Here is a 14,903-nt window from a genome sequence, read left to right as displayed (position 1 = left end):
GCGATGCTGTTGAGACGTAACAAGGGATGCAGCAGGGTACTTGGAACACATAAATGCATGAAGAAGGCCTTACATGGGTATCATCATACATGTTCAAATCAAATATAGGCTACTCTACAACTTTTCGAGCAAAATCTTCGCTCCAGCGTTTCCCCGAGGAGCAGCATCCGACTTGTCGCCCTTCTTTTGCTTCTTGCCCTTGGCCTCGCCATTTTGCGCGCCTGGAGGGTTGGCAGCCGCCTCTAGCGCCTTCTTCTCCTTCTTCAGCGCTTTCAGTACTTCGTCCCTCTTGGCGAAGCCTTCAGCTTCAGTCATAGACACCACCACGAAAGAGCCCTGACCAGTCGCCCAGCTAATCAGGTTAGACTTGATCTGAGGCCAGAGCAAGTCTGCAAAGCCGAGAGCAGGCTCTACGGGAACGACCTTCTTGGTGGTAGGGTCGAACTTGCCACCTTGTACCAGCATCTTCAGCATGTTCTTGCCGTGACTGGTAGCCTTGTTGTCACCGGCGGAAGCAGGCAAGGCAGAGTCCAAGATCGATTGTGAAAGACGGGCGACCTCCGTCAAAGCTTCCTTGCGCTTCGCCGGTTCGACCTCTGGTGCTCCAACGAGAACCTCGCCCATGAACTGTAGGCCGAATGTGAAAGAGGCAAAGTCGGCAGCGCGGGCAGTCACAGCCGTCAGCAGTTGCGGCTCGATGCTCTTTGCGATTTCCGAGAGACGGATGTTTGGGTCCTTCTTTGATGTAGTCTGGCGAATGGCATACAACTCGCTCAACCGGTCGCGCGTGTTGTCATCCAATAACCATTTGGCATCTGCGGCGAATGGGTATAGTAAGACTGTGCGTGCGCGAGCATCATTGACCAGGTTCAACACCTTCTCGGGGAGGGCGTCATTGCTGGGTAGAAGCTCGCTGAAGATGGACTTGGAAGAAAGCTTGGTGTCATCCGTGACTGCCATAGCAGCAAGAAGGACGTGATGGGCGTGTTGGTCGAAAGCCATTGTCTCCATTGTGTCCTTGTACGGCCGCAGGAAGAGCTTGCGGTCCTTGGCTGTGCCGTATGCGAAGCAAAGCGACACCAATCGCGACCCTGATTTTGTGAACGCGAGGTTCTTCATGAGATCGACGTTGTCGGCTTCTTCGCCCTCCTTGGTTGTTGGGTCCGGCTTGAGGTGTTCGAGGAAATCGTTCGCTTGTTCGGTGCCGGGCTCGCATACGAGGAAGTATTGCAACATGGCGTCGTGCAGCATGGTGAAGCCAGTGAGCTTCTTCTGAATGAGCGAGTTGATCTGGTTCTCAAGGTAGCCCATAATAGGCTTCCTCTTCTCCGGGGATTCTTTCAAGATGGCCGATAGCTCTGCGCTATCGGTGCCTTCGGCAGAAAGACCCTTGATGGAGAACTCAGGACCATACCATTCCCGCAGAAGACGGTTCTTCTGCTCGGGAGTGGCTACGGCTCGGTATATATCGTCTACGATCCATGCGGCTTCGGGGTGGTTGATCATGCGCTTGACGTGGCTGTAGAACTCGGTGATGACGAGGTCGCGAATTTCAGGGTCGCTGGGATCGGTTAGACATGTTATGCCGTGCGTAGACATTGTACTCACCCCTTCTCTACCAACTTGGCGATCAAGAACTTGGAGTACTTGCCCTCGGCCAGGACCTTGAACTCGCCCTTCAGCTCTCTTGCAATCATTCGCCTCTGTTCCATTGTTGAGTATTTGATGGCTGTTTGGATGACACGCACAGAGTCGTGCTTGAAGACGAAGTCCTTGACTCTGCCTGTTATGATCTCGAACAGCTCCTTGACGAGCCCTTTCCTCTCTTCCTTGTCAACATGCGACTTCAGCCTGAGCTTCTCCCATAGCTTCTTGGAGCGTTCGATGATGTCGGCGTTTGGCTTCGCGGCCTTTCGTTCTCTGGCAAGGGCTTTTTGCTTTGCGTGCGCTTCTTTCGAATTGTTTACTAGAGGGACGGTTAGCTAAACCACCAGGCAAGGTACATGGCTCTATCTTACCATTCAACCCCGCTAACTTGGACTCTACACCCTCGCCCTCGGCTTTGTCTGAGGCGCCGTTGTCGTCCTTGCGCTTTTGTGTCTTGCCGTTGGACTTTGCGGGTTGTTCGTCGCTGCTGTCGGCGTCGCTCATGTCGACATCGGCACCGTCGGCCGCCGAGAAGCCGTAGAAGCCATTGTCCTTCTCGCTCGTATCCGACTCTTCAAAGTCGTCGGAGCTCTCTTCCTTGGTCTTCTTCGCCTTCTTGACCGGCTTAACGTCGCGCTTCTTCTCGCTCTTGGTGGTAGGCTTGTCGACCTTGACCTTTTTGCTCTTGTCCTTGGCGTCGGGCGCACTTGCGCCGGTCGATTTGCGTTTGATACCGGCCATTTTGGGAAAGTCGTTGTCGTGTCGCAGTCTTCAAGCTCGAAGTCGCAAAAGTTCGCGACTTCCCGAACTTTTTCTGACAAGCGGGCCGGGGTTCTCTTCTAGCGTAGCCTAATCGAGACTAGTACATCGGCGAGCCATGTGCTCCACACGCGCGGTTCACCAACTCTCCGAACGTCGATATCAGAATCCTACACTTGAAGCTTGATGTTAGTCGAGACAAGGTGCTATGCTCACCCTTGTGATAGACCGCCATATTCGCAGTCGCCTGGCTTCTACAAGTTTGAGCCGAGCCATTAGTAAAGAACAATTACCTAGGTATCCGGGCCTCCAGACAAACGACTGAAGGATTGGTAACTCAATTGAAGCCACAATGGCTATTATTGAAGTGCTGGTTTGAGGTTTCGGCATATCCGCAGGCTTCGTCCTCTTCTTTCTGTCGACCACTTCTGTGCCTTTGCTTCTCACCACACCCGGGCACCTACAAACTCTTGAGCTGTTGTGCACCTTCAGTCTTACTTGCTTATGAGAAGATGATGGCGGGAACTACGAGGACAATGGGGACTTCTGATAGTCGAGCAGTGATCTATAGTACGCGCCCGTACATACATAATGGCTGCCCCGTGCTTAGACCTAGGTCTTGTACAAAGGAAGACACGTTAGATGCTGTATTGTATATAAGACAGTTGTTATAGCTCTGGTATAATCTTGTTGATACGCAATAATTGAAGCAGGTTTGGACGCTTGCATTACTTGGGATCTTGCCTGTGTCGACGAGTATTGTGCAGAATTACCTTGAGCGAGCTATTAGGTTTTGAACGTAAATAATACATTATACAGACAAAGAACGTCTCTCGAACAAGGCTTCGAAAGGATTTGTGTTATGTGCGACACGTTACAGCAAAAAACAAGGGGTTGACTAAGGGATGCCCCAAAGTGACCCAAAACAGCGAAAAAAAATATCCTGGAGTATCTGACAATGCCAGACGAATGCTGAACAGAGTGGGACTCGAACCCACGCCACTTTCGTGACCAGGATGTCTTAGAAATTGCTCTCTTAGACTTAGCGTTAAGAAACCTTAACCTGGCGCCATAACCAGCTCTGTATGGGATGTTAGAATGGATGCGTTGAAGATGGAGGTGTTTAGACTAACCGGCCATCTGTCCTTCTCTAGGAATTGATGGAGACTCGAGCAGATCGTGCGTTTATATTCCCAGCTCTTTGTTGGTTGTGGGAAAATTCACTTGAGCGATGCGGGGCAGTTGGGTAATATGGACCACACCAACGCTGACCTTGGACAAAATGCAGCCTAACCACAAAGGAAGAACACCAAAGCAGTCAAGATCGGCGTTGCTACCAAGTCACATCGTTCCGGGAAGAAAACAAACAAAGCATTGATACTCTGAGGTATATATGGGCGTACCCCCGTAAGACCAGAAATTGATTAAACTCTGAGGCAATTTGAATCCCAGGCTGTTTAAATCTGAAATCTGTTGGATCGTTCTCTGGATACTGTTTGTCGCTTTGCGACATTGACAGGCCGATGCATGCTTCCAGAAAGGCTTCTCACAACCTGCGGAACAGTGGCAAGCCATACCCCAACTCTATTGAAACGCACACTACATTTCACACTCCAAAATTCAAGAAGAAGGGCGAGTACGATTTCACTGCTACACCTTACACAAGGAACAACCCGGGCACTGGACAGGTGCCCTGCTGTCTACATCGGTGCAAGGCACGAAAGTTAACCAACCCCCGAAACAACGTAGACATCTAGAATTGTTTTCTTGAATAGCCGCTCAACATCACCTCAGATCGAGTGGCTGGAAGTAGTGCTGCTGGTTAGTTGGCAAAGCAGGATGTTTTCGGGGCTTCTGTGAAATCTTGGCTTATGCATGTGCGCAAATGCGCATCTGCGCACCGTAATCGACGGTAAGAATTTCCTTCCCAATGCAGTATTTTCGGCATCGGTCTGTCGTTTCTCGGCCACATCTTATAATAAGCCCTTGAATCAACACGTTCGCTGTAATATTTTAGAGTGGTGCATGGGCGGGACGGCCATCGCATCTTCCCCCCGCGATACGCGTACTGCCTGCACATGTCAGCACGGATGCAGCAGCCACATTGCTGCGCCTCGCGTGACTTCACCGCCCAGCTCCACCACCAGCCTCCCCTGCACCAACCCAGCTAGCATGAGCTCCGTGAAGCATACATCCCCGCATTGAGATGGGCGCGCGCAAATGCAGCCATCGCTTGCGGTAGACCGCCATGACGTATTGGCCCATCTCGTCGCCCTCCGTCTTCGCGGCCACTAAACGTACGGATCCTGGGCGCACGAACACCTCGCACGATGGCGTCGAACACAAGCAATCGGACGGAGCGCATGAAGGGTCGAACCCCCAATCGCAGAATCAATTTGAACATGAGGCCTCTACCGGAAGTAAGAATGGGGTAGAAGAGAAGAATGGCGCGCACTCGCCGCAAGAAGGCGCGTCGGTTCAATCAGTAGAGGACGACATTCATGGCACCATCATCGCGATCAGAGTGACGAGGAGTGGTCACATGTTTGCGACTCTCACCAGAACCACCCTCACAATCTGGCAGACAAAGGCACGTGTCATTGCTAGCCCGGCGCTTCATGTGCTAATTCGTCACAGCCTACAGTAGTTCTTGCCTCTGTCCTCCGTTCAGAGCAATCCGTTAGAACATACGGTCCTAATACAGACGTCCTACTCCGCCCCGACTCCCAAATCTTCGTCGTCCAGACCGCGCTCGGCTTCCTCATCACATACTCGCTCGCGACAGACCATTCATCCCGCATATACCAGGCTCAATTCACCAACACACACGGAGGTCACGCGAGGAAAAGCAGTGCAATCACAGGCTTCAAGATCCAGCGCCAGCACGATGTCAATGCAGGACCTGGAGAGGGCAATGGCCTGAAAGAGCTCAGTCTGCGGTTCCGGATGGTGATACGGGTGGATGCTGGGATAATTCGGGCCCTGGCTCTAGACGACGAGTTGGTCGTGGCCACCGAGAAGCCGGCAGCCGTGCAATGTATTCGTTGGGCGCCGGACAACGCTGGAAGCCAGACCAGCACCGAGCTTCTGACCAAGATGACATGGTTAGGGAGCAACGCATCAATGCGAGAAATGGTCCACGATCGACCCATGAATCTGTCGTGTTGGATCACAGGTAACGGTCGAGCCTATGCTGTTCAAAAGGCGGCTAAAAGAGATGCCGCTGTCTCTAGTATCTTCCGTGGCTACGGTTTCCACACACCCAAGACTGATGCCGATTATGGTGTCAAAGCTGCTATCAATGCGAGATTCTCTTTGCTTGCTGTTGGCTGTGCCAGTGGCGAGATCCATGTATACACGGCACGCGACTATACCGGCAACATCCCTCTATCGCATAAACTACGACCGAACGTCACTTCGCCCGGCAAATTGACTGTATTGACTTATTCGCCAGACGGGTACTGTCTCTTCGCCGGCTATGAACACGGTTGGGCCATGTGGAGTGTATACGGAAAGCCCGGGGCCACCAGCTTCACTGCAGAAAGGACGCTTTCCAAGACCAACAACGAAGGGTGGCTTCTCAGTGTCAAAGAGGCTTTCTGGATTGGAGGTGGCGCGGAGCTCTTGATGTTGGGCGACAACGACAATCGTCTCTTTGTTTTGGAGATGGCTCGCAGTGCAGTCACTGGCTGCTTCTCTTCGGCAAATGTGTCACGATCTTTGATGCAGACCAGTACCGGATTCATGATTTACCGCGGTTACGATCTGCCAGATCTTACGACAATCTCCGCCGACGTGTCACTCTGGCACCATGTTCAAATCCCATCGGCTTACCTTGTCGACCAATGGCCGATTAGAAGTGCAGTCATTTCGAATGACGGTCGATATGTGGCAATAGCAGGCAAGAGAGGGCTCGCCCACTACTCCGTTAACAGTGGACGGTGGAAAATGTTCGATGATCCCTTCATAGAAAACGAGTTCACTGTCCGAGGAGGTATGTGCTGGTTCCAGCATGTCTTGATTGCGGCTGTCGAATGCCGCGAGTCTCACGAAGTAGGTACATCCAGGCGCTCGGTTCGATTTATACTGACTCACTTGTCAAGGTCCGGGTATATTCACGCGAGGCGGCTCTTGACAACAGCCATGTCATGCATACGCAGAAGCTACCTGCGCCCATCGTACTGATAGCACCCTCCGGCGAAGATTCACTCCTGGTCTACACGTACGAGAATATATTGTACCACTACGTAATCAGTGTGTCCGACGCAAGTGTGAAGTTGGTGCAAGTGGGTCAAATCGCCCTGCATGGCATCATTCGGGCTCCTACACGAGTGCGAGCGCTTAGCTGGATATTACCGGAAGATCAAATACGTACGTTCTTTGATCCTACGGCACTGTAACCGCTGACACGTCTTAGATAACGGTGATCCAACACAGGACGTGGCGGTCGCGACTATCCTGTTCCTCGTAGATGGTAAACTTGTGCTCCTGCAGCCAACGACTACCGAGAGTGGCGAACTCAAATACGAGATGCGCATCATCGCGCAGAACGTGGAGACGTATGCTCTTATGCGCGATCACCCTGCGTTCGCATTGGACCGACATGCCGATTCGTTGCCGGCGAGCCCCTCTATGGAACTGACCATGGAGGGTGTACACGGCCACGATTTACGTGACTCATTGTGGTTCTTCGATGGTAACGACATGCGAGTTTGGATAGACATGCAAGACGTCCTTGCTTCCGCGTCACCAGAGATCGGCAGGGAACTGCCCACGCCTGTTCAAATCCCGGTCGACTTCTATCCTCTTTCGGCGTTGATTAACAAAGCAATCATATTCGGGGTGGAGTCAGAGTTGATTCAACGCAGGGATACGAGCTTCGCGTTCTTGCGCTTCGGAACCAGGGTAAGTCTCTGCGCTCTGCTCCCGCGTCATTGGTGGTACACTGATCTCATGCTGACACACATGCTAGACACACCTCTTTCTCCCCGCATTGCTGCGGTGTCACCTGGCGCAGTTCAATCACCCTGCAGCCTTGCATCTTAGCCACCATTACCAGCATTTGCTATATTTCCCCCATGCTTTGGAGATCTTACTGCATGAAGTCTTGGACGAAGAAGTGGATACGCAGCCACCACCCGAACAGGCGCTATTGCCGAGCGTGCTATCATTCCTGAGCTCCTTTCCCCGATATCTCGACATTGTTGTGCAATGTACCCGTAAAACTGAGGTCCGTTCATGGCGGACGTTATTCTCGAACCTGCCTCCACCGGAAGAACTATTCGAAGAATCGCTACAGAAAGGGAATCTTAAGACTGCAGGTGGCTATCTCCTTGTTCTTCACACTTTCGAAGAACTGCGACCGACAGGCGATCAAGTCGTGCGCTTACTTCAACGCGCCAAAGACGAACAGGATTGGGAGCTATGCAAAGAACTCGCGCGATTTCTTATGGCTCTTGATGAATCTGGCGCAACACTCCGAAGTACGTTGGAGCTTGTTGAGCTGAAGACACCATCAGCGGAACCAGTCCATGGCCAGTCGCATTTTACGTTCGAAACCGCACGGCTAAATGTACCGCTGCGGGGACGAAACAATGGGCTCAGAGCATTGAACGGCACAGGCAGTGATTTTGGGGCCGATGGTACTGGTATGATGGCGCGAGAGAGTGGTGACATTAGCCCCGGTGGGAGCGACGTAAGTGCTGGTAGCGATACACGTCCGTCACAAGCACCCGGTGATTATTTCGGCCTCGGGCTGAACAACATGCGTCAGTAGTAGTAATAACCAGATTATCCCATGGATTGTATCATTGATGCAGCTATGTACATCTTTGCAAGCGGTCCGTGTATTCAAACCCACGATACTCACAACGATGATGTATGGCGTCGCATCACGAGACTCGCTGTAATGGTTCGGCCGACGTCGCTACCTAGGTACCGCTGAACACACATTGACCACCACTCGAACAATTAAACAGCCACCTGGTGATGTTAGGCGATCTGGGTACTCGGGGTGCCGTGTGCTATCGATGGTCCCAAAATATGGGTCTGGCTTTGCTCTCTCCAATGAGCAGCAATGCAGGGTCGTATCGACCCCACAGGGCTGCTTATCCAACCTCACGGCAGGAAGAGGAGTATACCTCGCGATTGGTGAGCTCGACCAGTCTGCCCTCTTCTACCGCGTCTTGTACGGGATCCCGAGGCACGGCGCACCCACGTAGCTGGTCAACTGGTAAGCGAACGTTTAGATTGCGGTCGTATCTGTGTGCTCCGTCTAACGTAGTATCGCCTGATGTCTCGTGTCGTGTGTAGCGGAGAGGTACGTAGCTGAGCCAAGGGTTCCATGGGACGAAATGGCTTGGTAAAGACATCTACGTCCGCCGCTCGACCAAACTTTGTGTCTAGATAAGATAGCAGGGTTGGCATGCGCTCTGGGGATGCGGTGGCATCAACCGGGCGGTGAGACGCGCTGGGCCTCTACAGCGTCTCCAGGGCTTGGAGGTCAGCTTTCGCACGTGCGAAGCAACGTCCAATGAAGGGCCTGGTCTCCTCACGAGGCAATCGATGTGGGTGAAGTCCCTCACAGAGATTGTAGAAGGACTGAGAGGATACAGCCTCGTGATTCTGCTCACAGTGGCAACGCGCGCATTGCACCAAGCCCATTCCATCCACCTGGGCAACATGGCAAACTGCTCCAAAGTTTTGACGGATCCCCGAAAGCCCTACTTACTCGTGCTGCGTCTAAGACGGGTCCCGCGCTAAAGCGAGCACCAGTGCAATGGGTCGGCGTTCAGGCAACCAACTATGCCTCCTCCCCGGCGCGCAGGCCTCTCGTTCACTCGTCGCAACAAGCATTAAGGACTCAGCCACGACTGCCTTCACCGTATACTCATCCCAGCACCAGCACGTTGCTGCGCATACTCAACACACGCTTTATGACGCACAATTGCCTGCTTTCCGCTTCATCTGTTGCACAAAGCTTTGTATGGCTGGAATTGCGCCCTTTCTGGAAATATTCACGGGCGGCAAGGCACACTGTCACCAGCCGCGTATATATACTTCTGGCCCCATTGCTTTCAGCCTTACCCGATACCGATCGATCCTTCGTCTTCTGTTGCTCAGATTCCATCTAAATCGTTAACATCTGCCATAGGAATGACACTACATTCCGATCACCGAATCGAACATCATCGCGCTTGCCAATTATCCTTGAGTACTATCGGGCTAGTCGACAACAATGACTGCCCCTCCAGCCGCGCGACCGCTCTTCTCCGCCCATCACATGCCATTTGTCTATCCTTCACCACCCTCGACGATCGCATCGGACTCAAGCTTCTATGGAAATGTCATGTCGCCTCCGCAGCAACTCAATGGTGAGCGTGCCTTTTCGTATCATTGAACGGACTTGATGCGCGTACCACATGCGGAAGGCGCTCTCGCTACGGCCGAGGTCCACTGCTTGCGCATGCTGCACCTTCACGGTGTGTAACACGATCACCAACATCAGCAGAACCCCTGATCGCCATCCCCAGCTCACTCAGTGGTGCCAATCGCTAATATCCAGTAGAATTCATGCCGCCTCGGAAGTCGAGCTCTTCGCCAACGGCGAAGTCACCTGACAATGCGAGCCTTCGATGGATAACCGCCACCAAACCCAGCGATTTCAAATCAAAGGCCACCATGCAAACCGTACGCCAAACCGCGATGGGTAGCTATCTAAAAGCTACAAAGAATCAGGTCAGCAACAAAACTAGGGCCAATAGCGAAGCCTCGGATCATTCGCGATCGAGCTTAGGTTCCCAAAGCACCACAAAACCACGAACAATCAAAACGCCGAGAGTCAAAGAGAAGAAGAGTGATGATAAGATACATCGGTTGTCGCAGTCTACGAGCAGCAGCCAGGAGGCTCCCCATCATGATGCTCAGGTAGCACGGATTACGCCTCACCAATCGACCCTCACCCAGACACCCATTGTTATTCCAATTAGAAGTGGCCATCGGTATCCATTCGACCTAAAACCAGTACCAGATCTGAGATGTCTTGGGAATGGGCTAGACCCGTTCGGAACTATGTTTCAATCGAGGAACACTCGCGTGAACGTCGAGAGGCTGAAGATTGAATGCTCCAAATACTTCGGCACGGAGGGTCTGGGTAGGTACTGGATCCCCGAATGCCTGAGCTATGCACACACCTTCCTCAGCACCCTCTACATGGCTTCCGCATACGATGATGTCGTTCACAATCGAGAAATAGAGAGTTTGGAAACCGCGGCACTGCGCCAAGATGTCATACATTTCGTAGGTGGTCACCTCACCGACGTGGAGCAGAGTGTGGCGGATCACAATATCATCGCCGTCAGCCAACTCATACTGGGGGACGTCATAAGCCGCGCCGATTTAGGTCTACGCTACCACCAGATGGGCATTGCCAAAATGATCGAGCAGCGCGGTGGACTTCAAACCTTGGGTGTCAACGGCCAGCTAGCATCTGCAGTCTCGTGGGCAAACCTCGCGACCGCGGCTTTGCAGGAAGCCTCTCCCACTCGGATGTATGTTGACTACTGCGAGATGCGGGCGTTAAAGACATATCCTTTGATCGCTACGATACCGGAATCGCCGCTATACCATCCACACGGCAAATTCATGACGATCGAGAGGTCGGCAAACTGTAATGCGAATGCGCAAAAACTCCTGGAAGACGTTCGCACGATGATGGAGGACCTGCTTGACACCAATAGCTCGAGGCGTGCAGGCAGCTCTAACAAATCGCGCAGTGCCTACGACCGCATCATTCGATTTCGGTCTGTACAGCCCTCCCGCAAAACATCCATACTGAAAACGAAAGACTGGAAGTATGAGGCAATTCGCCTCGCTGCGATCGTCCAGGCTCAGGCTATGTTCGATCAAGTGCCCCTGTCGGAGGCGCTCGACCGTGTGCAGTTACCTGAAATACAACCGTTTTTGTATAGCTCATCGATGGCCTCACACTCTAACGGCTCTTTTTCCTCGACTCTGGACCCCCAAGATGTCAGTCCAGCTACCGACCTTTCCGAAAGCCCCATGTTTGGTTCATACAGCGAAGGCTTTCCTTCCAACCACCGGTTTTCGAATTCATCCACCTCATCACGACCCTTGCTTTCGTCATTGCAGTCAAGCTCATCGGACGTTCCCCTTCAACAAGAAGTGTTGATGCGTGAAGTCAGCGGAGATACCATCCTCCAACAACTACGAGACGCCCTCGAGAACTCCGACCTTTCAGACTGTTGGTCCGATATGGCCGGAGTGCTACTGTGGATTGGCTTGGTCATGGGAGCCGCGAGCAACAACAGCAAAGACAAGATCGTGCGAAGATACTTCTCTGCAACAACAATGCGGGCATGCATCATGCTGTGCTTTGAGCATCCTGAAGCAATTCATTCCACGATGCTCAGAATGACTGATCTTATTGCAGCCTTAGGCAGAAAGTCCAACGAGGGTCAAATGATAAGGAACGACAGCTTCGTGTCGAGGAAGCGATCGAAAAATTGAAGAACTACCGTATGCACAACTCAAAGGAAACGACGTTGCGACAAGCTTTCTCCACAGTGGCAATGTCTTTCGGCGTCTCCGAATGCTCCACCTCGAATCGGTACCCGTGCTCATATAGGGCTGTAGGGCTTAAGTCTAAGGCTGACAAGGCGCAGCCTTACTCTTCTACTATCTCGAAAACATTCGTGGGTATCTAGGCGTGACATCTACTTTCTTCGTACGGATGTATATACTTTCACATTTACTGTACGATATCATTGTAAGGCGTTTTCGGAGTTCTGTTGTTTACTTCAGTCGAGAGATGCCGGCGAATATCTCTTTCAGATACACTCTCATTAACTATCACTTATCATTCATCACTTTGGGCACACTGATTGCTTATGCTTATGGAGCTTGATGATTTATAATGTGCCTACTAACAGGACCTGAGGCTGGGCTCTCAAAGGTTCATGCCTTCATGCCTTCTTTCATCATAGGCATGCCCTCACATTCTAGCGACTGCACCATATAGCAGCCGCTTAACCCTTGGTAACCTTGTTGATAGTACCATCCTTGTCGAGGTGAACGTTCAGCCTCTCGGGCTGGAAGTCCATGGTCTTCATGTCGCCTTCGTTGAGAACGCGGTGTTGCTGGGGGAGGTCGGTCTTTGCGAAAGTCTAAGGATAGCGTTGAGTTAGCGTTGAGACTCAAGCGGAGGGATAGGATAAGGGGACAAGTAATAGTAAGATGCAACTCACCATCTCATCATGCTGGTCTCCAAGCTTCTTGCCCATGAGCTTGCTCATCCAGTCATCGTTGGAGTTTCCATCCTTGGACTGCAGACCGGGGACTACGAGAGGCATGTTGTGCGGTGGTGTTCGGGTGGTATAGAGTCTGTGTGGATGTACGTGTTTGCTTGCGCGGAGTTTGGAGAGTGGTCTTATCGTGGAGGTTGTTGCAGTGTTTGGATAGTTTTGTGGTCGGAAAGTGGGGTAGAGGGGATGCAGTACTTATGCAAGTAGACCCTGGCTGACACTTGCGTGAACTAACTTGTTTGTTTGGGCTTTAGGGGTCACCAGGCAGCAAGATGGGCTATGGTGAGGGCTTGGAGGGGAGGGTGACGTCACCCGTGTCTAGCCGCGTAAGTGGGGTTGTTTGGGGTTGATAGAACGCGGGATTGGCATGTGTTAGACTGCGCTGGTTTCGGGATGCGATTTTCCACTTGTCGGAAATACTGGAAGCCTTTGGAAAAGCTGTTAGAGCATTCGCGCACGTAGAATCAGGCCGAACTTGATGTTAGTGGAACCCTTCTACTGGCAGCTCCAGATGTATAAAAAGTGCTGATCTTCTGCGTTGCAACAATGAAAGGTAGCGATAACATCTAGCACGGAGGCGAAGGATGTCTGATCGGACAGTAGAGAATTACTCTCAAAAGCAATAGAAGGGCCAGCACGAGTTCGTGTTGTCATAACATGGTTCGAAGAATGTGAGTTGACCCTGACTTGTTTTGTAGCAAGCGGATACAGGATACGTAATCTACATTGCAAGATTCCTTGGGGCTCTTGAACAGTCAAAGTAGTCCAAAGACTACACGTACTGACGAGTCTAGTCATCACTTATTTGCCGTCGCGCATGTTGCGGAAGAAGTCCATGACACCGGTGAAGACGACCAGCAAGATACCGCCTCCAGGTCCCAATCTCAGGACCTTGGGTGTGAATCCCTTGTATAGTGCCGCGAAACCCTCCTCCTTCATGACCGTACCGAGAGCCGGCCATGCCCAGTTGTACTTGGGAATTGATCCTGCGACCTTGGGAGAGTTCTGAATACGCGACTTGACAACGTCCATGGGAGTGTTTAGGATCGTGCCGACCGTGCCACCGATAGCACCAGACATCAGGTCGTTGGTGATTTGGCTCTTCTTGGTGGTTGCTGCGGGCAGGAGAGCGCGGACCTGGAAGATGCAGCCAAAGTATCCAGCGTTCCACAGGATGTGCCTCCACATGGTCGACTCAAGACCCTGGTAAAGGGTGAGCGGCCCCTCCTGCTTGACGATCTTGGTGACGCAGTCCACCATACCGTTGTACTTGTGGGCTTGCGCCCTGTCTTGTAACCGAATTTTGACGAGCTCGAAGGGTACGACGACGAAGGCTTCGGTGGCACCTGCGGTGGCGCCGGTGAGGATGGAGAGCGACTGGTTCATCTTGGCCTGGCCGAACAGGTTGCGGTAGAAGGAACCCCATGAGTCATTGGCTGCGAACTTGGTGGCCCTGGATCGCGTGAGATAATTTCCTTTTTTGTTGGTATCAAGAAGCAGGGAAGCGCGTACCTCTTGGGAGCTTCCATAAGGATAGGCGCGGTGATACCGCGGTACAATCTCGACGCACTGGCAGATGTCAACCCCTCTTGCTCATGATCGCAGGAGCGTCATAGCGTACCCCTCATTCTTGATGATCTTCCTGAAGCAGTCCATCATGCCATTGTAGCCCTCGTCACCGACCACCTTTCCAGAGGTCTGAAGTTGTCTGTGTATGTTTAGAGGCGGTCCAGAGGTGGTGTCATATGCGGTCGCTTACATCCGGGTCTTGACGACGTCCAGCGGGTACCTTGAGATAGTGTTAGTGCTTGAGTCTCGACTGTGTGGGTGCAGGATGGTACGTACATGATCAGAATCTATAGATAGAGCTACATTAGCACAGTTCATCTCACGCGAGCTGCATAGACAGTTGCGCACTCACTTCTGACACACCAGCCACGGCACCTGGACATTGTTAGTACTGATTGACATAGCTGAAGCTCAACTGGCACGCAGGAATGCCGTGTGCGATAATCGGAGAGAAGCGCGTATAGATTTCTTGCTTGGTGCGGAGCCGGATTTCTCTCGGGCAGCTGTCGCATCGGAGCTGAGCGGTGTTAAGAGAATTGGAACTTACCAGCCGCGAACTGGTAGACAAAAGGCAATGGCTTCGCATCGGCAGCAGACATGTTGGCG

At 52.2% G+C, this 14,903-nt stretch overlaps 5 protein-coding genes across 5 annotated transcripts; 2 read left to right on the top strand and 3 right to left on the bottom strand.

Moving 5' to 3' along the window:
• Nucleotides 1-114: 114 nt before the first annotated feature.
• Nucleotides 115-2,388, bottom strand: J4E88_010237 (uncharacterized protein; the record flags this gene model as incomplete). Its single annotated transcript, XM_049403832.1, has 3 exons — nucleotides 115-1,561; nucleotides 1,609-1,966; nucleotides 2,019-2,388. 3 exons carry the CDS (start codon nucleotides 2,386-2,388, stop codon nucleotides 115-117), a joined length of 2,175 nt encoding a protein of 724 aa, XP_049250349.1.
• Nucleotides 2,389-4,654: 2,266 nt separating this feature from the next.
• J4E88_010236 (uncharacterized protein) lies at nucleotides 4,655-8,182 on the top strand (the record flags this gene model as incomplete). The annotated part of the gene is given in 5 exon segments (XM_049403831.1): nucleotides 4,655-5,026; nucleotides 5,044-6,459; nucleotides 6,510-6,777; nucleotides 6,824-7,311; nucleotides 7,379-8,182. The coding sequence occupies 5 exon segments, from the start codon at nucleotides 4,655-4,657 to the stop codon at nucleotides 8,180-8,182; spliced, it is 3,348 nt and encodes a 1,115-aa protein (XP_049250348.1).
• A 1,796-nt stretch (nucleotides 8,183-9,978) lies between these two features.
• On the top strand, nucleotides 9,979-11,934 carry J4E88_010235 (uncharacterized protein; the record flags this gene model as incomplete). The annotated part of the gene is made up of 2 exons (XM_049403830.1): nucleotides 9,979-11,340; nucleotides 11,557-11,934. 2 exons carry the CDS (start codon nucleotides 9,979-9,981, stop codon nucleotides 11,932-11,934), a joined length of 1,740 nt encoding a protein of 579 aa, XP_049250347.1.
• Nucleotides 11,935-12,452: 518 nt separating this feature from the next.
• J4E88_010234 (uncharacterized protein) lies at nucleotides 12,453-12,776 on the bottom strand (the record flags this gene model as incomplete). Its single annotated transcript, XM_049403829.1, has 2 exons — nucleotides 12,453-12,590; nucleotides 12,672-12,776. The coding sequence occupies 2 exons, from the start codon at nucleotides 12,774-12,776 to the stop codon at nucleotides 12,453-12,455; spliced, it is 243 nt and encodes an 80-aa protein (XP_049250346.1).
• Nucleotides 12,777-13,529: 753 nt separating this feature from the next.
• Nucleotides 13,530-14,896, bottom strand: J4E88_010233 (uncharacterized protein; the record flags this gene model as incomplete). Its single annotated transcript, XM_049403828.1, has 7 exons — nucleotides 13,530-14,181; nucleotides 14,241-14,297; nucleotides 14,350-14,436; nucleotides 14,488-14,517; nucleotides 14,574-14,584; nucleotides 14,650-14,672; nucleotides 14,845-14,896. The coding sequence occupies 7 exons, from the start codon at nucleotides 14,894-14,896 to the stop codon at nucleotides 13,530-13,532; spliced, it is 912 nt and encodes a 303-aa protein (XP_049250345.1).
• Between the last annotated feature and the right edge of the window lie 7 nt (nucleotides 14,897-14,903).

This window comes from Alternaria novae-zelandiae (assembly GCF_023758075.1).
Source record: "Alternaria novae-zelandiae strain BMP 2774 chromosome Unknown scaffold_31, whole genome shotgun sequence".
Classification (NCBI taxonomy): Eukaryota; Fungi; Ascomycota; class Dothideomycetes; order Pleosporales; family Pleosporaceae; genus Alternaria; species Alternaria novae-zelandiae.
Note: the sequence above shows the minus strand (reverse complement) of the source record. Positions and strands in the feature narration are given on the sequence as shown.